Genomic DNA, 19,126 nt, shown 5'->3' on the forward strand with positions numbered 1-19,126 from the left:
ATGCCACTAGATCTCCTCTGTGGGGTACTAGAAGTCACTGAGAAGCCTTTGACTTTACAGATGTGCACTGCCAAGTGTAAGAAGACCTCCACATGGGTAGAGATGTTTTTTTTTTTACAATTTGGGCAGCATGCACATACTTTTGACTTCATGCAGCTTGTATGATCTGTGTCTGTAGTTATGGTGCCCACTTCTGTGCCTACACATTAACATCCTACCCTTTCACAAGACCATAATTACATTGGCAGGTTTGCCCATATGCTATTTGAGCCTGTTGTCTTTGTCGCACAGACTAGTGTCTTAGGAAAAAAAAATTTCTGCTGGTACTCCTCTCTGCCTGATTGAAAAGCTTTCAGGCCTGTGTGCACAGCAAAAAAAATGCATGTGGCCTGCCTTTCTTGAAGGATTGATGCCATTTAGAACTAGCAGTTTCTTCCCAAAAATGGTTTCACCCAGTTCATCTCTCTTCCTTTTTGTAGTGGTAGAAACTGATAAAATTAACTTGTTCATAGATATTTACTAGGCTATTGAACTGTGAGCATCTTAAGCCTAGCCTAATATTCCCTTGGTAGTTTTTAGCCCTTGTATTTTGCATATGAATAACCTAGAGGTGGTCAGAACAAGGATATGCTGGGATATTTACTTGTTCCCATCCATGAGGGACATGGCCACTAAAATGAGTGAATTTGCAGTTTTCAGTCTATTCATCCAAATTATATTTGAGTAGAGAAGGTATTTTGCTTTATGTGGAATAGAAGACCGTTCCATAGAGGAGGCATTCTCTGTGATATATGCATGCCTCTCCAACATCGTCGTTTATGTGTAAAGAGAGAGCTTGATATCCCTTGAGCAGGTGTTCACTGCACCATTGGGCATGCAAATGTGTAATAGGTCTAACAGGATAGGGTTACTATCAAGTGTTATCTTCTCAAGTTAGGGCAGTGAGCTAGCCATTGGTAGATGGTGCTGTCCAGTACCAGTTCACCAGACATGTCCTTCCAGTGTTTGGTTCTAGAATGCTTCTGTTTACATTTGTGCAGTAGCCCTTTGGTACCTGTTCAGACTTTCACCAAGTATCAGAATTTCCACCATAATACTAGGCATCTGATTTTATTGGGTAATTCAGGATGCTTGTCTTTCCCACTTTTGACTCTATAGTCTTCTGAATCAGTTGATCTGTTGAGGGTAAGCTTCTTCATAGATCCAGTATATCCGTTTTCTGCCCCCCTCCGACACACATACATTTGGTTAGTCCACCCTTCCACTATTTGATGATTTCCCAAGCCAGCTAGTATGTATATATTTCTGTTTTTCCTTGATTTCAGGAAATTTGCTCTTAGTTTTTCGGAATGAATTGGCAGATCATGGGGGGGGGGGGGGGGGGCTAGGCTCACTATTGTCATACAGTGTGTGCATTGGCAGAGTGCAGATTCCCATATGTTGGTGTGTCACACAGAAGTAGCCCTCCTTCCCCTTTCATTGCCACTATCTCCCGTTTTCAGAGTCCTAGGTATTCCAAGGCTATTGAATCAAAGGGACTTATCCAATGTGGGGCTCAAACCCATGACCGGGAGAGTAAGAATGTCTACTGAATGAGCTATCCAGGCTGCCAAGAAGGGCAGTAGTTTGAAGAAGATGCACCAAGTACAGATCTTTCAGAGTTAAATGTTTATTGTAGTAAAATATTATCTCTTATGTTACACAAGGGTAAGATTAGGAAAATGTCTGCCCTAATCTTATACTGGAAATGAAGCCATATAGCCGAATCATTTGTATACATTTGCAGAAAAATTGCATTTTGGACACTAAATGTTTGCTTTTTCTTATTCAGATGGGTACCAACAAATGTGCAAGCCAGGCTGGAATGACGGCCTATGGAACACGAAGACATCTCTATGATCCTAAGAGCAACATTCCCCCTCCAGTTGATCAGTCTACCATTAGCCTTCAGATGGGAACTAATAAAGGTGCCAGCCAGGTAAGAGGAAGGTTGCCTGTTAAAACTGATAAAGTAAATGAAACTTTAGATAGTGTTTTTCATTTTTACTGGTAGCTTTTTGACTCTGTCCCACAACCCATCTGCCATCCTGTGATTTTGGAGCTTTTCTCCCCAGGACTCCATTGAAAACGGGTTCTTTAAGGCCCAATGGACTATCCTGGTAAACCAACTGCAATAAATAAATAAATAAAATAAATAAATAAAACCCTTTGCTTCTTGTACAGTAAAAGCAGGAAATAGAACATTGACAAGATTGTATAAAGACTCGTCTTAGTTTGGGCTAAATCATAGTAATTGTTTTAAGGTGTGGTATGTAACTGTGCTTATGTAACTATTTTAATACAGATAGTATAATCTTGGAATTGCAGAATGAAGCAGACTTTTAAAGCAATGTTTGCCCTAAAGAGGCAGGCATTTTGTCACCGTATTTCCCAAGCCCTTCTTTCAAGCTACTGCTATTTAACGGTTTTAGTACCTAGCTAAGAACAGTGTTTCATCTCACTACAGTAAAGACGTTTCTCCTTGGATCAAATGTTACTCACCCTTTTTCCTTTTGCAGCCAGTAATGCCTTTCCCTATCTCCTCTTCCATAGCAGTTCATCCCTTTCCCAATCTGTATGCCCTTATAATATCCCACAGTTATGCTTTCCAGCCACACTGAACAATTGCCATCTTTGCATTCCTTCCTTCAGGCTACAATTTTTCATCCTTCTCCTTCAGACCCATTCACTGCTCTTTTTCTGGCACAGCTATCCAGAACAGAAAGTTACATTACTCTATGTATGATTTTTCCCAGACTCTTGCACACTCGTGTACATAGGTTTGGTTCTTCATATCTACTTCCCTAACCATATTTGCAAGTTCAGAAATGTTCTGACTCATGGATCAGCATATTTTTCTGATATAAAATGTGCCACGACATACTGTCAAATGTGTATATTCAAGATTTATTGCCCCGGTGTGGAAACCTGTATATTTTGGAGCTGGTCTGTTAGAATAAAAAAAAAAAGACAGTGCAGTGGTGACATTTTGGTACTTCTGGCTCTGACACCAGTGTCTTGTATTCAGATGTAGCCCTGAGCCATCAATAGGCTACCATAATGGAGAAATATTTAGCACTGCCATCCTGTGATTTTTGTTTTTCTTGCTTGGTGTTGGTCTGTTTGTACCTAATGCTTCAGGTATCGCTTGTTACAGTAAAAGGTGAAGTGTTTGCACCCAGAACAAGTTTACATGTAACCTTCATGGCTAGACTGTTTTTAGCTGCTATTAGCTGCTATTAGTTGTCCTTAAGCAAACAAAATGTTAAAGATCTCAAGATGAAAAGACTAATGATGTCCTTGTCTCATTTGCCATTAGTTTTGTATTAATGAAAGTTTTGCTTGATGTCCTTCCATATCACTGTTGCAGTAATAACTGAAGGGATCTTCTGCCAAGGGATAGCACAACGGCTGGCCAGCATACTGAAGACTGCACTTACAGGTACCATACATCACATGTACACTCCCAGCACAATGCATAGGGCATGAAGGAGATATACAAATTCACGCACTCAGAACTTCTTTGCCACCCATTTGAATTCCATCACTGAGCATCTGTCTGAACGGCCTTCTGTGCTTGTTGCCAAGCCATATTTCAGATACGTGCCCCATTGGTGTTTTTTTATCTATATTTAGTGTTGTTGGGTTCATGTCATCCAGAAGGGGAAAATGTTAGTGTGGGAGGCAGATTCCCTGTAAAGACCATAATGACCAGTGTCTTTTCTGTTTGGGTGCTTCCTACGAACCGTACAGTGTTTATCTGCTGTTGTCCCAAAGACTCTACGTAGTCATCTCTCCTCTTTATCTGTTTACTTTGAAAACCAATGTCTTGAGCTGTTGGCTGATGGTGCTTTGGAGTGGAGTCATCCCATCCTGAGCGTCAGCCATCTGCCAAGAAAAAGGCCAAAGAACTTGGGTCTGATATGGCTATGGCTGCTGTCCAGCCTCCCCAGGATGTCTTTGTCTTGAGGCTGTTGAAAGCTCAGAGGATGGTCTGGTGGTTGTCTGATTCTTCTGCCATGACCCTGTCAGAGTCTGGCATGGATCCAACTTTTTGCATGTCCTCAGAGGCTTTACAGATGTCTGCTCCTGTCATTTAGGGGTAGCTTCAACTTATTATACCCAATCAACCAAGGGGGATTCTGCATATCTTAGGGAGGAGATTCCTACTACACTTATTAAATGTTAGACATGGGTTTGCCCTTCCAATGGTGTTTCATGTGGATATCCTGCAGAAAAAGAAAAGAAAGCCAAACTTATTTCCCCTTAAAGTTTAGGATACCCACCATGAATAGCAGGATTTCACTCCGAGTTTTTTAATGCTTTAATGGCCTTAAAGCTTTCACATAGGTTCATAGGTTGGTACTAGGCTATTGGCCATAGAGCCTATACAAGCCTAGCCATAACATTTCCCTGGCTATTTCTTCCTACAATATTTACTTCCCTGGACCCCTGTCTAGCAGGGCGACTGACGTGATCCCCGGGGTAAATTTCTATCCCCCATCCAATCGTCAAGGTTCCTTTTGAAGAGAGCCAAAGAGGCACTCTGCTTGACATGTATGGGCAGTCTATTCCAGAGTCTGGGAAGTCTCTGGGTCAGGAACCTATTCCTCCAGCATGTTTTGTTCATTGTGATAACAAGGTTTAGCTCCCTGGAGGGGAATGGGATTTCTTTAAGTGTAGCATGTCCAACAGCTCTGAGTTTGACATGGCCTTGTATGTTAAGCAGAGATCGCCTCTGAGTAGACGATGTGACAGAGTATAGCTGGAGTTTTTTTTCGATGGTCAGCATAGGGCATCTGCTTTAGACCTTATAATTCTTTTAGTGAAGTTTTCTGCGGCCTTTCCAGTTGTTGTAGATGTCTTGAGAGGTACATACCAATGGGACGTTGTATTCTACACTGGGTCTAATGAGGGATGAGTACAGTGGGACAATGACCTCCTCTTTTCTGGATGAAAAGCCCTTGGTGATAAGGTGTGCCACATAGAAGGGTTCCACATGACTGTTGTGGCGATGTGGTTATCGAAGGTGAGACCACTGTCCACCGGTGTCCCTAAGTCTCATCACACTTTCGGCGTTTAGTATACTGCCACCTATGTGGTAATTCACAGGTCTCAAGTGGTGTCTGTGCCTGCCCTTCCCTGGTCTTCCACTCCTGTTAAAAGACCCAGGGAATTAGACTCTTCCATTGAGGATCAGGATTCTGGGGAAGAGTCCCTGGCTTACTCTTATATCCCTTCACCCTAAGACTATGGTTGAGAGGAAGAGGATTATATTGGTCCATATTTCTCCTTGGAAGAACTCTGCTTTGGGGATACTGTTGCCTGCATGACAAAAATCTTTAAGTGCAATTGTTTTAGTCTCTAATATTCAGAAGAGGTAGTATGTGCTCCTTCAGATAGTCTCCTAAGCCATCAGCTGTACCCTCTGTTCTGGCTGCCCTCCTGGATACCTTTTCCTCAGTTTCTGTGACAATTGAGTCTCGGCCCACTGCTCCCAAGAAGTCCGATAAATTTTAAAAAGTGTCTGAAGAATGTCAATTTCTTTATAAATGCCCTTCTGTTGATCCTTCTGTAGAATCTGTCTTTTCTGACGATCCCTCCAAGCTCTTGCAGTCTACTAAGCTGGTTCCTTCAGATAAGGAGAGTAAGGCCATGGAGAAGGCTGGGCAAAAAGGTTTACACTGCTGCCACTTTAGCCTTTTAGGCCATTATCTACCAGACTGGTATGACCAGGTATGTTTTGGTCCTCCTTTCTCAGGTTTCCGAAGTGTTTGACCTTTCTCTTAAGGGGAAGGATTCTGCCTTTTTCCCTGTTGGACTGTACATCTCAGATTGCTCACCATTCTATTAAATGCATTTAAGATGCAGCCGAGTCCTCCACAGGGGCTGATGCTGCCTTTTGGTTCTGTTATGAGACATTACTCTTGGCTTCATCTTCAGGCTTTGCCTGATGACATAAAGGCCAAACTGTTGGATGCTCCTTTGGATAATAAAAATATTTTTTAGTGCTGCTGCTGAATATGTCAGGACTTTTCAGAATAAGAGTAAAGTTTTGCAAGAACTGAAGCATACTTTGTCTCCCCTATTCCTAAGTTTGAGGAATTAACCCTCCAAACCTGGTTTTGTTGACAGGCAGTCTCACTGTCCACCTAAGGGGGAGAAAAGGGTTCTAGATGTGTGTCCACTGAACAACAAAATAAAAATTAAAAAAAAAAAAACCTAGAGAAAGCGAAAAACACCAACTGCCGAAGTGTTTTTGCCTTCTCTGTTTTTTTTTTTTTGTTTTTTTTTTTGTTTTTTTTTAATTCTAAATGTGCAGCTCCTGCTAAGCCTACTCAACCTCCTAGAAACCTGCTTTTCAGGATAAAAGGGTTTCCATTTGAGAATTAGCTTCGTCTTTCCCTTGGCCAGGTTACCTTATTCTTCAGTCTTTCCCTGTCTCTATCAGATTGGTTAAAGATCACAACAGACTCTTGGGTTCTGTCCATTATCCACCAGGGATATTTCTTGGTTTGGAAATCCCTTCATTTTTGTGCATCTCTCCATCTCAGTTACCCCTTCCTCTTTTCCCTGAGGTGCCCCATTCTGTCTTGGTCTAGAGCACCATTCAGGCTGTGTCTCCTGCCCAGGTAGGAGGGGGTTTTATTCCAGAATGGTTTTTGTTCCCAGGAAGGAGGACACCTTGAGACCAATCTTGGACATTTCCCAGCTCAACACCTTACTCAATATTCTTTCCTTTCAAGTGTCTCTCCAGTCTCTCTCCCTTCTACCTCAGGTCTTTCTGGTCTCTCTGGATCTCAAGGATGTCTACCTTCATATCCCCATCCAGCCCCTTTTCAGGATTTTTTTTTCTGTTTCTTCTTGCATTTTCAGTTCTCTGCTTTGTCCTTTGGTCTCTATCCCAAGGGTATTCACCAAATGCCTCTCTCCTGTCATTGCCTTTGCAGGATGAGAGGAGTTCAGATCTTTCCTTGTCTGACAGTCTGCTCATTGAAGCTTATTTCCTGGTGCTATGCTTCAGGATCTCCAATTTACTATCTCCCTGTTGCAGAGTCAGGGGTTTACCATAAAATTCCAGAAATTAGCTCTAAGAACTTTTCAGGATCCTATTTTCCTTGGTTGCAGACTTCAGCCAATCCCCTTGCTGGCATCTTTACATGCTCCCAAGGTCCTGTCTCTTACTACCTTTTTCCAGTCTTTAATTCCTCTGGTTACAGTCGCAGCCAGGGACTTAAGTTCTGAGATTTATGGCTTCTACCATTCCTGTGCTCCCTCTGGCCAGACTCCTCATGAGAAAGCTAGAGTGGCAGCTCAAGTCAGTGTGGCTCCAAACCTGCCACCCCATGAACTTACCAGTCCCCTTCATTCCTTGTCTTGCGCTCTAGCTTCAGTGGTGCATTGATCAACTTTCTCTCAAGCTGGGGCTTCCTTTCCAGGCTCAAGTCATGACTCGAGCTCTTTACAGATACCTCAGATAGGGGATGGCTGGCCTCCTTAGGCTCTGTCAAGGTTCATGGTCTCTGGCCTCTTCATCAGAGGTTAGATCACATCAACATAAAGATCAGTGCCCTGCTTCTGCCTCTTCAGGCTTTTCATTCTCTTTTACCCTGGGCTCCTCAAAGTTTTCACAGACAATAACACAGTGATGTGGTATGTCAACAACCAAGGGGGGTACAAGGTCCTGTCTTCTTTGCAGACTAACTCTTCAAGGTTGGGATCTAGCTGTCCAGTATCAAGTGATTCTTCAAGCTGTTTACATTCCCTCAGAGCATAATCTAGTGGCAGATTCTTTGAGCAGGTCCAGCACACAAGATCACAAATGGATGCTTCACAGAAGTGCATTCCTGGACATTGCCCATCAGTGGAGTTTTCCTTTGGTAGATCTTTTTGCCACCCTTCTGAACAAACAACTTCCTCTGTTCTGCTCCAGAGTCTTAAGTCCTCTGACTTGGAATAGTTCGCCTTGCCTTTTCCATAGAAGGGGATGTTTCTGTATGTCTTCCTTCCCCTTCCTGTGTTATGAATCTTGTACAAGATCTGGCAGGACTCGCCCAAAATCTTGCTAGTGACTCCCTTTTGGCCTAGACAGCATTGGTTCCCCCTTCTTTCTCATTTGGCCAGGGGCAGTCACCACAAGTTTACCTCACTGGGTGGACCTTGTCATACAAGACAAGGGATCTCTCATCCATCCTCATTTGTCCACTCTTCAACTGACACTGTGGGTGAAAGGGTTTTGATCCCTTTTAGGCACCTCTTTTCTGAACACATGCTTCAAGTCCTACAGGAGGCCATGAAGCCCACTACCAGAAAATCATATTTGTACAAATGAGAAAAGATTTTCTGTTAGGGGATCCTAATGGTGAAACAGGCACCAATCTGTGGAGGTTCCTCTCATTCTCACTTTTGTGTGATCTGCTCCTTGTTGGGTTGGTGTATTAAGTGAAATCTTACCCGTCAGCAATTTCTGCTAGTCTGCCCTTGACTCCTCTGGTCTCTAGATTTGAGTTCAAGCAATTTTTTTAAGACGTCTTTCATATCAGGCATCCCAGGAAACCTATTCCGCCTTCCTGGGACCTCAGTTTTATTCTTGAAGAATTGACTCGGGCTCCTTTTGAGCTTGCTGCTTCAGCTTCCTCACAACAGTGCACTTGTGAGAGCCAAAAGAACAGTCTTCCTTCATCCAAGAGGGTGTCTGATCTTCAGGCTGTCAGGGTTGTTCCTTTTAGTTTTTCACACAGACAGTGTGTCTCTTCATACTAACCCTTCTTTTATGGCCAAGGTGGTCAAAAGTTATCCCTTAATCGGTCTATTCATCTTCTTTCCTTTTTCCTTCTCTGCAATCTGCAATTGAGAAGGTTCTTCACACCTTGGATTTGCATAGACATCTCTCATATTCAGATAAAACTAAAGTTATTCACAAATCTGAACAGCTTTTTGTTTCCTTTCATCCAAAGTCTTTGCATTTGCCTGTTTCTAAGCAAACCATCTCTTTCTAGATGTCTAAGGCCATTTCTTTTTTCCCACAAGAATATTTTCTTTTTATATTATAAAACGTAAGCATTCAATAGTTAACAGATTAAATTTTTGAGACAGTAAGACGCCAAGCAAATGTACACAGAAGTAAGAGACCATCAAACTAGTAAAAAAAAATTGTAACAGACTTGTATACACTATATACAATAGGTGCTACAGAAAGAAAGGCAAGCAGGTTTATAATATTATATTGTAAAAGAAAGTATATATGGCAAGTCTAAATAGTGCCACCATTGGAGATAATGTAACAAGTTTTTGTGTTACAAACAACAAGATCCCAGTATTGCCTAATTTAGTCCTTTAGTATGTGTTCTAGATGAAGGTTCCAGTATTTTTAATAGTACAAACATTTATTACTATTCCTTGTTACGAGTTTGTGAGGATATATATCTAACCACCATGTTTCTGAAGCCTATTCAAGAGAGTTTAGAAGGTTCTAACCAGTTTTGAGTAATGTAGAGTTTGGTTAATGTGAAGAGAGTTATTAGAATATGTATTTTTAGCTTGGGTAGTTTTTGGGTGGTGATGGTAAATGTCTTTCCTCTTCAGTAAATGCTCATTCTACTGTGGCCGTTGCCTCCTTTGGTGCTTTTTTTTTTCTTCTCAAAGGGCTGGATACCAGTTCTATCCTTGAGGCTGCTGCTTAGGTTTCTGTTCATACTTTCACTAAACATTGCAAGTTAAATGTCATTTCCAGGACTAGAGCTGGCTTTGCCAGCAGAGCTATCCTGCATGAGTTTCTGGGGGGGCACTTCCATGCCATCTTCCTTCCAGGTTTCTTTTTGAGTTTTTTTATTCTGTTTGTTATGAATAATGCAACAGTGATATGGAAGGACCTAGCAGAGTTTTGTAAAATCTTACCATAACAGTAGATGTCCTCCTCCTCACTGTTGGAGTATTCGCTCCCTCCTTCCTGTTCCCTTTGCTCTACCTTGTTCGTTCTTGTCCTATCTGAGTGGCTCTTCTCCCTTTATCTCCTTCTGGATGCATACATGTTCTTTCTTCTCCCTTGGGATATTCTGTTCCTCCTAGGGCTTTTTCAGTTCTAAGTGTGTACTTCCATATGTCACCTTTATGTGGAGTGTAAGTGTGACATATGGTGCCTGCAAGTACTAAAGGCTTTGGTATATTGGTTAGATGTTGGGCTGTCCTTGGAGGGAGATCCCACATGTTATGAATATTGCAACAGTGTGAAGGACATCTACTGTTATTGTAAGATTTTGCACAACTGTACTATCTTACCTGAAGAGTTGGTGTCAGTCCTGTCACTGCCACAGACGGGCAGTTAGAGTTCTTGACATCTGTCATATTGGGAATTATGGGGGTGGCTTAAAGGCAGTCCACTCTTCAAATCTTAAAATGCCTTCCTTGGAAGATTGTTAATCTGGTGCTAGGGAACAAATACTGAAGCTTGGCACTAGAAAGAAGAGCAGAATGGTGTGAAGTGTTTGTGTGCGTGTGTGCGGAAAATGTGTTGGCAAAGGGAGAAAGATCTTGTTTGTTAGTACTATTTTTGAGAATCCTTAAATGCTAGATGTAGAGTGGGGGGATGTACCTCTGCAGGGAGACTGTGAAATCTGCAACTCCTCATCTCCTGCCTGTCTGTATAACCTGCAAAGAATTAACCTAATCTGTCCGCGCTAGTTGGTGTGGACCTCTAGTCTGAGGGAGGTTAGACCATGCAAGGAGAAGGGATATTTGGCTTGCTGAACCTGGTCAGTCAAATGAGTGGGGGGGACAAATCTACCTGGTTTTAAATTTTGGGAAATGGGTAAGGGCAATTAAATGGGTTCCCTCTTTGTGGTTGGCTGCTAACTGGTTGACCATTTTTCATTGTTTCCACCTATTTCCTTCCTATTATCTTACCCTTATTGCATTTTCTGTTTAATTGTGAGATTGCTTTACCCCAACAGCTGTGTCTTTGATTTGGTAAATTTAAGAAAGTGGATGTAGAGGGGTGCAGTGGAGCTGTCCCTTTGCAAAAAAAAAAAAAGAAAGGATGCTGTGTTGTACTTCAACTGTGCACATGTTATTCTTGACCTTTGTGAATCAACAATTTTGTTTTCAGCAGGTTTAGTGTCAACTTTCATAGCAGATTCTAAGTAAATATATGTTAGAACTGTTCCATCTTCATTTACATGTAGGTCTCAAGGTCAGGAGGTTTGGGCAGCTCAGTACCTAAAATTTTCCCAATATACCTAGCAAACTCCTCTTTTTGGAAGGAAAACTCTTGTCCAGATCTTTTGCCACACTGAAGTGCTGTTGCATCTGTTGGCTACCCTTTTAATGTAGGAGATTTATTATTGTTTTGCAAGGTAATTGGGGGAATTCTATTTTTTTTTCAGCAGCACCATTACTTTTCTGGTTGCTTCCAGCCTTGTTTTTTAAGGTCTGTAATTTTGTTACCTGATTTTCTCCTCATATCACTTTCCCTTTTGAAACGGTCTTTGTGCCAGTGTGTTTCTTCTAATTCTCCGAGTCTTGAGGCATTACTTGTCCAGTTTTACTAGTCTATATTAAACCCAAGCTATGCATTTTTAGGAAGTATCAGTTGTACTTAGTGCCTGAATTACTTTGGGTTCAGATGTGCATTTTTCTGTCCCTGGAAATTTTGTATGTGTTCTTGTTTCTCTCTCTCCACGTAAGAGACCACGGGGTTCCGTTACCAGTCAGTCTCTACTATTTATTCTTGGAACAGTCCAAAGTGGCGATTTTTCCTTTGGTTTCTAACTAAATATTTCCTTCACCTACATCTGCAGCCCTATTCTAGCTTTGGTGTCAGTTGTGGTCAAATTTCATTCCACTTCTTGGACACTATGGTGTCACTTGTGGTGCTCTCATCTGGTTCTCAAACTTTACTGGTAATGTTTAAGAAGAATACACCATCAACAAACAGGAGCCGCAGTAAAGCAGAACCCATACTGAACTATGACACACAAAAACAAACTCTGCAACGTACCACACATGTTTAATTGAAACAACAAAGCTTTCAAGTTCACAAAACCCATCCTCAGTGCAAATTAAAACATACTTATCACAATTCCTTTAAAAAGATATCCTTGTTAGAGCACAGCCAATTATATACAATGTCCAATTAAGCAATTTACATACAACTAATCACATGCAAAGAACATCATTTTATTTTAAACAGCACTGTCTATATTTTAAAAACTTGTGGAAGAATTACAGTTTGATACTACTAGCCTTTTGTCATAATGCTGTCTCTGTGCTAGATGCTGTTTGGTGAGGAGGCAACTCTTCAACACTGATGTTGGTTTTTTTTTTTTTTTTTTTTTTTTTTCAGTCCGTGCCAACATTCCTCTGTCAACCTGTGAACCCTGAAGGGTCTCTCTGTCTTGGAAATTACATTGCTTTTTTTCCTTGACCTTAATAGTGTCGTGTAAGGAAATCTCTCCTTTTGGATTCTGTTTTTTCTGTCCTATGTGTATTGCCCAAAGCCAGCAACTAAACCTTGTGCCTGTGTCTCTTAAGGCAGTATGGAATTTAGTGTTGGCCTGATTTCATTTACTGCTGTACGTAGTTGATTTTCTAAGCTCTTCTGTCCTGACAAGTAGCGAGACTGACTGGTGACTTGGTTACATATTTTGAGAGCCATGTCCCAACTAGCTCATACCAACCATTCAGTTTTTCTGCCTCACAGGGAAGTGATCATTCTAGGGACTAAAAATTAGTTTATTCCTGTACTCCTTTCCCAAGGGGGTGATGCTTTACATGCAACAGGTGACCCTTACTTGATGTCCAGCAATCGTCCCTAATTAATTTTTGCCATGGCCCACAGCCTGATATACTCTATAGTTATCCAAAATGTCTGTCCTTGTCCTGGCTGTAGAATGGATATTTTGTGTAAGCAGGTGGATCCTAGTTTTGTTTAGTCTCTTATCCATGTTCTATAGTGAGTGCTACTTTACATCTCTCCTATGACTATTCCTTGTTCTCTCCTGCATGGAGGGGTCTCTACTTAGGCTTTACCCATGACCTGACACATTCTACAGCTTTCCAAAACCTCTTGTCCTCCTGTTTGGAGGATAGGGTCAATTCTGTAGGTGAATGGATTTTTAGTGCTTGTGCCTCACTTCTTCTGGCGTATTTTACTCATCCAAGAACGGTTGCTTTCCTACCTTCCCTGAATGGGTCAGGATCCACTTGTAGAGTTATAGTTAGGATTCTTATTCATGCAAGCCAGTTTAATTCTGCTATAGTCATATAATGTTTCTTTCATGCACATTTGTGCGTGTACTGGTGTACTTGAATGTGATTATTAAAGTTCAGCAAAATATCCTCAGCCACTGTTGTCCATTCCTGATGAACATCTTTCCTTTTAATTTGTCTGTCTAGCTTTCTATACCTCATCATTTTGTTGAGACCAGACCATCTTTTCTCCTAAAGTGGCTGTTTGGACACACTGCCAGGCATTCTTCATAGTAAAAACTAATGCTTGGTTTTATTTCATTGCAGTTGAATGTGAGAGTATTTGCCCATTCTGTCATTTTTTTTCAACCTTTTTGAGATTGCTGCATACTCTTTTGCCAGTGTTGTCTGATGTTACTTTCATTACTTTGATCCTTCAGGGACGGATACAGATTTGGTTGCAGTGGTCCCAGTGGTTTTAATCTGGTTAAGTGCCTACAGCAGTTATTGCTGTCAGTGCATTCCTGTTTCTTTTGGTGTCGCGGAGCATGTCTGGTCATTACATGAGATCTTGCAAGACGACAGTAGGAACTCGTGTTGTAATTCCTTTAAGAGCCCAGGCTCTTCACATCTGATATCACATGAGCACAGGCTCTTCACGTCTGATATCACATGAATACAGGCTCTTCCTGGTTATTTCTCTCAGCGATTCGAACTTCATTTCCCATTACATGAGATCTTGCAAGACCACAGTAGGAACTCGTGTCTTCATTCCTTTAAGGCCCAGGCTCTTCACGTCTGATATCACATGAGCACAGGCTCTTCCTGGTTATTTCTCAGCAATTCGAACTTCATTTCCTCTACACCGTATATTTTCAGAGACGAGGCTGTAGACTAGGGCAATGCATGTTTAGGTCTGCGATTCATTCTTCTGGAGTTCTACCAGAGAATGGACACCAGGACGTACCTAACTTTAGAACTTCACCTCATGCCGATTATCTTACATCCTAGTTAATCTCTGCCCAGAGTCGAGCTGCACTGCAACCCTAACAATTGTTTGCTCTGTTTTTGGGATAGTTTATGCTGTGTTCATCTTCTGGAATATAACCTTTTCAGTACTTATGGAGTCTGATCCTTGGATCAAAGTGCTGTTTAGGACATACCTGACTGGTTCCCTGCTATATCTTCATTGTTATGGGGCCTCCTCTTTGAGGTGTGGACAAAGCAGACTTCCTTAGAAATTTATAGTCTTCATAGGGTACCAGGATATTTCCAGCTTAGGCTTTTTTTTTCTTTTCTAGGCCTTGTCCGTCTGGCACATTAAGGAAGCAGGATCCACCCTTAATTTTCCTTGATTAAAAATTTAGGCTGTACCAGATACCTGCCTTTCCTTCACCTTGTCTGGTCTATGACATAGTGCTTGTACTACTGCTATTACTTTGAAACCTTTGTTAATTTTGGGGGAGCTATCTATTTGTATGTCTGCCAGAGGCTTTACAGTGAATACTTGCCTGCTGCTATTTGATCCCTTGTTAAACAAGTTCAGTTTAATCTTTAGATCTTGCATTTATGCCTTGAAGAGCAACCCATTTTAGGTACTCTTCACCCTTTTTTATTTCATCCCCTTTTTTTTTATAGGATTAAGATGATTATTTCCAGGCTGACTGCTTCCGCCAGAATGTTTGATCGAGTATTACCCAGTGTTTTTCTCTTAACTCACTGCTGGCTTTACTGTATTCTTTTTCATCAAAGTTTCATTGCATTTCACCTTAAATTGCATTCTGACCTAGGGTACCTCCATTGCAGTCCAGCTAATGGGATTGTTTTTGACCTAATGCCTCTTAGTCATTCTCTGCTTAATTTTCAGATTCTTCTTTGCTGTTTTGAATCTTATTAAATACTTTTTCCTTACATTAGGCCTCAGGCTAATTCTGAATTTGTCACACTTTTGGAGGACTTACTGCCTATATCTCTTTGGCCTTTCTCTCTTGAGTTTACTAGATATCTCTTCGTGCCTATATCTCTTTGGCCTTTTTTCTCTTGAGTTTACTAGATACCTCTTCCTTCTTGAGGTCCTCTGTTGCTGGCTTTGTAACTTGCCTCACTTAGATATGGCTTCTTGGAACTTGTGTAACTGCTTTTACACATCTGTATCCACAATTCAAGCTTTTGCCTTAATAGTTTTTTATCCAGGGATGAGAATATGCCCCCGATAACCACAATATTGTCACTCAGTTATTCTAATGTGAAATGGATCTTAATCCTTTAATTTGGGCTCTGCAAGTCCTACCCTTTTTGGGGGGGGGAAAGGATATTCCTATAGTCTGCCTTTCACCTGAGTCATTTGTAGGTCACATCACCAGTTTAGATCCTTCCTGTAGATGCAGTCATTCAGTGCAGTGTTTGCAGTGATGGAGTAAGTAATGACTGGGACTCTGTCATAGAGGTAGGGGAAGATGGACTAGTCCTGTAATCTGCAAAAGTCATGTACTTGATGCAATGAGAAATGTGTAATATGAGTCATGTAACATACAAAAGATTTGTACTTACTATTACAGTAGATGTGTAGAACCAGTTCCGTCTTATACAACAGTCTAACTCTCCCTCCTTACCAGTGCTTTTTTAGTAGGGGATTGTAACTTCAGAGTTTCTCTTCCATTTTTCTTTGCTTTGCATGTGTTCTGCCTTTCTGTAGGCTAATGTGCATCTGGAGAGAGTCATTCCATGCACAGAATTATGGGAAGAGGTGAGAGGTAAGTTGGACCGGGAACATTTTGGGTACCTAGCTGCCAGAGTCATACTGGCCTTGAGTTCTAGATGTAGAGGAAAAAGGGGCTTTATCTTGCAGGTCTAGCCATATTATAAGCACTCACCTCGTTTTTCAGGGCTGACCTTTGAGCTTTTGTTTCCTTCAATTACTAGCTCAAGGGTTTCTCAGTTTGTGTTTAGATTTAGGAAATGTTTGATTTTGTTCATGTTACTCCATTGTGTCATCCTTAGTACGTAGCTGCAGGTAGTCCCCCCCCCCCCCCCAAAATAAATAAATAAAAGCAAGTCCTGGGATGGAGTACAGTATTACAAGCAGAGTCTTGCGTGTTCTATTTTTCAGGTCTGTTGACATCATCAAAAAGGTGTGGCATGTACTGACATGCTTGGAGAAAATAACAATTAAGTCTGCTTAGATTACAGCATCCTAAAGGCGCACCTTAAATGCTAGGATTTTGTTACAGAACTTGTTTTTAAATACTCAGACACTGCATTCAGGATATCTGAAACTATTGTGCAGTATAGCCTTATATCAACATTGTTCCTTACATGAGATTTTCTCCAAGACCGCATGATTTAATCGCTCATTTAAATTCCTTGTAAACTACTTTCATCACAGAAGTTTTTTTTTGACTTGGTAGTTAAATCTATTATACCTTCCTCTACGTCTCTGCCTTGCCTCTGCATATAATTTTCTCATTAGCCTTACCACTGGGTACAGGTTTGTTTTTCTTGTACAGGCTTGCTTTTTAAGCAACTTCTTGCAATTAGAAACTTCATTCCTCTCCTGTGGTGGTTTAGCTTACCCGGAGCAACTTTTCTGCTTTGCAAGGCTAGAGTTATGGTAGTTTGTTTTAAATACTGGCTATCCTTCAATGAGTGTCTTTTGTGCATTTTCTTTCTTCATCTTGGGCATTTAGTTTGTTACTGCATACATTCAGAGCAAATGCTGTCCTTCCTTTGGTTGTGGAGTGTTGAGCAATCCCAGGATTATACTGCTGTTAGCTGAACTATTATACACAAGGTGTGTAAGAAGCCATAGTGGATTGCTAAGATTTTGGGGGAATATGAGGTAGTATTTTTTTGTGCTGTGTAAGGTTCCAAAGACTTCTGCAATCTGTAGAGCACACTAAACCATTGAAGGCATTTGTGGGTCTTGGTCTATTTACATTTGCTTGACATAGGAGATTACCCTTTCTCCTTGAAGGCTGTTTTATAGCTAAGGTGCTAGAGTGTGTTAATAAACTTCTCTTAGGTTTTTACTAACCTTTTTGTATCTGGTCTTTTGGTGGTTTTTTATGTTAGATTACCCTGTCTCATCTGCCCTTTAACTACACTTAACCTTCATTCTCCCATCCATTTCTCTGAGCTTACTTTCTCCACATATCCGTGCCCTCTTGCTTCTGTGAATTCCTTCTCTGGTAACCATTTGACAGGCCTTTGAATGGCTCCATGTCTCTCTCCGAAGAAGTACTTTCACAGATGCAAGGAGTAGTTCTGCCTACTACAGTTGGTCACCTCTGCTGTCTCCTCTTTCTCAACCCCTTCTTTTTTGGAATGACATTCATAATTCACATGACCCTGGGATGGTCTTGTGCATCCATATCTTGCCCTTCCAGTTTCCTATCTTCTGAGAAGAACTTTGGCTTTTGTTTTCTAGAGTCATGCCCTTTCCTGTCTATCCCACATGGCAAATCGCTTTCCAGTGACCTCCTTTCATCAGTCTGATGTCCCCCTTCCTGTGCAGCCTCTAGAACTGCACACAGTACTCGAGCTGTGGCCTGGTTGGGGCCCAGTTTGGAGTAGAAATGGTTAACGTTTTTGCTGCTTGAGATTACCCTTCATGAAGGCACTCCCCAGCATTTTGTTCACTTTTGCCAAGGTCTGCTTACAGTTTGTGCTGCTCCAACCTGATTAATTTTGATGGTCACTGCTCAGCTGCTCCTTCCCTTCCTGTGCTTGTTGAATATGACTAAACATTTGGAATAATTGGGGGGGGGGGGCTGCAAACCCATGCCCATAGTACTTCTGCCCTAACTTTCATCACGCTGCTTTCACACCCTTAGCAGTCCCCTGATAATGCAGTGAATTTTTACCCTATTTTTTCTCTTTTCTTACTGATACTGTCCATCATTGCCTTCTTCCTTTCTTCATTTTATCCCAAACTGTAAAAAGACACTTGTTTGAATACTTTACAAAGTTTATTAGCTTCACGGTGGTCTTAGAGAGTCTCCATTTGTGGCCCCACCAGCAACCCATTCAGTGAATGGATGACACTCTCTTGCTTCTTTACAGTCTGACTCACTTTACCAGCATCATCTAACCTACAGTCATGAACCAAAGCATACTGTTGTATTTCACTTCAGCATACACAGGCGGTGCTAGATGATGAAGCTGTAGTTATGACTTGTTTACTTTAGTCTCGATTCCACACCAGCTTGCATACACTTGATGTAATTCATTTTTTTTAGGTTTTACATTAAAACTTTCATTTTTTTTAGGTTTTACATTAAAACTTACCTGCCTTTTGGTGGTTCTCTGTGCTAGCTTAGCATGATAGCTGTTTAAAATTTATGCAACCATTCTCTAACCAAACTTATTCTGAAGCCCTCCATATATAGACTGTACTTGTTGCCATTCTTGTTGTATTGGATATGTATGTTATATAGGAACAGCTCCACCATCGACTTTTGTAGGCACAACACCCTTGGAACCTCTTTTTTTGTGTAGTTTACCAGTGCACCCTAATATTGCTTATTCCCCCCCAGTGTCCTTGTCTATGGCTCTGTATCCTAGACTTTTTATAGTGCTGAGTGCACCACATGGGTTCTCATTGTCATTGTTTCATATGTGACCCGCTGTTGGGCCCTTTGCTGTGGATCAAGCATTCTTTCATTTATAGCTCAGGCTGTTGTATTGCAGCCATTCAAACTTTTTCTGATGTAAGCCTAGCCCCAGTCCTCTTAACTGACATGCATACCTGACAAAAGTAAGGGGTTTTTGTAACCTCCCTGAAATGCATGTGCATTTCCGTACATGCGATGACTGCTACAGGTCACAAGCACTCCGCTTGGCACAATGAGCTTCATGTCCCTGTACTGTATGGTGCATGTTGTGACAGTAGTTCTTCATCAGG

At 41.4% G+C, this 19,126-nt stretch overlaps 1 protein-coding gene across 1 annotated transcript in view; it reads left to right on the forward strand.

The window, feature by feature from the left end:
- The window catches only part of CNN2 (calponin 2), a 285,521-nt gene that overhangs the window by 249,913 nt on the left and 16,482 nt on the right, over positions 1–19,126 (forward strand). Inside the window, exon 6 of the mRNA XM_044053818.1 lies at positions 1,832–1,978. Coding sequence (XP_043909753.1) covers positions 1,832–1,978 — 147 coding nt within the window. The remainder of the gene's footprint in view (positions 1–1,831; positions 1,979–19,126) is intronic.

Source organism: Protopterus annectens, chromosome 13.part0 (genome assembly GCF_019279795.1).
Source record: "Protopterus annectens isolate FY-2018-M chromosome 13.part0, PAN1.0, whole genome shotgun sequence".
NCBI lineage: Eukaryota > Metazoa > Chordata > Ceratodontiformes > Protopteridae > Protopterus > Protopterus annectens.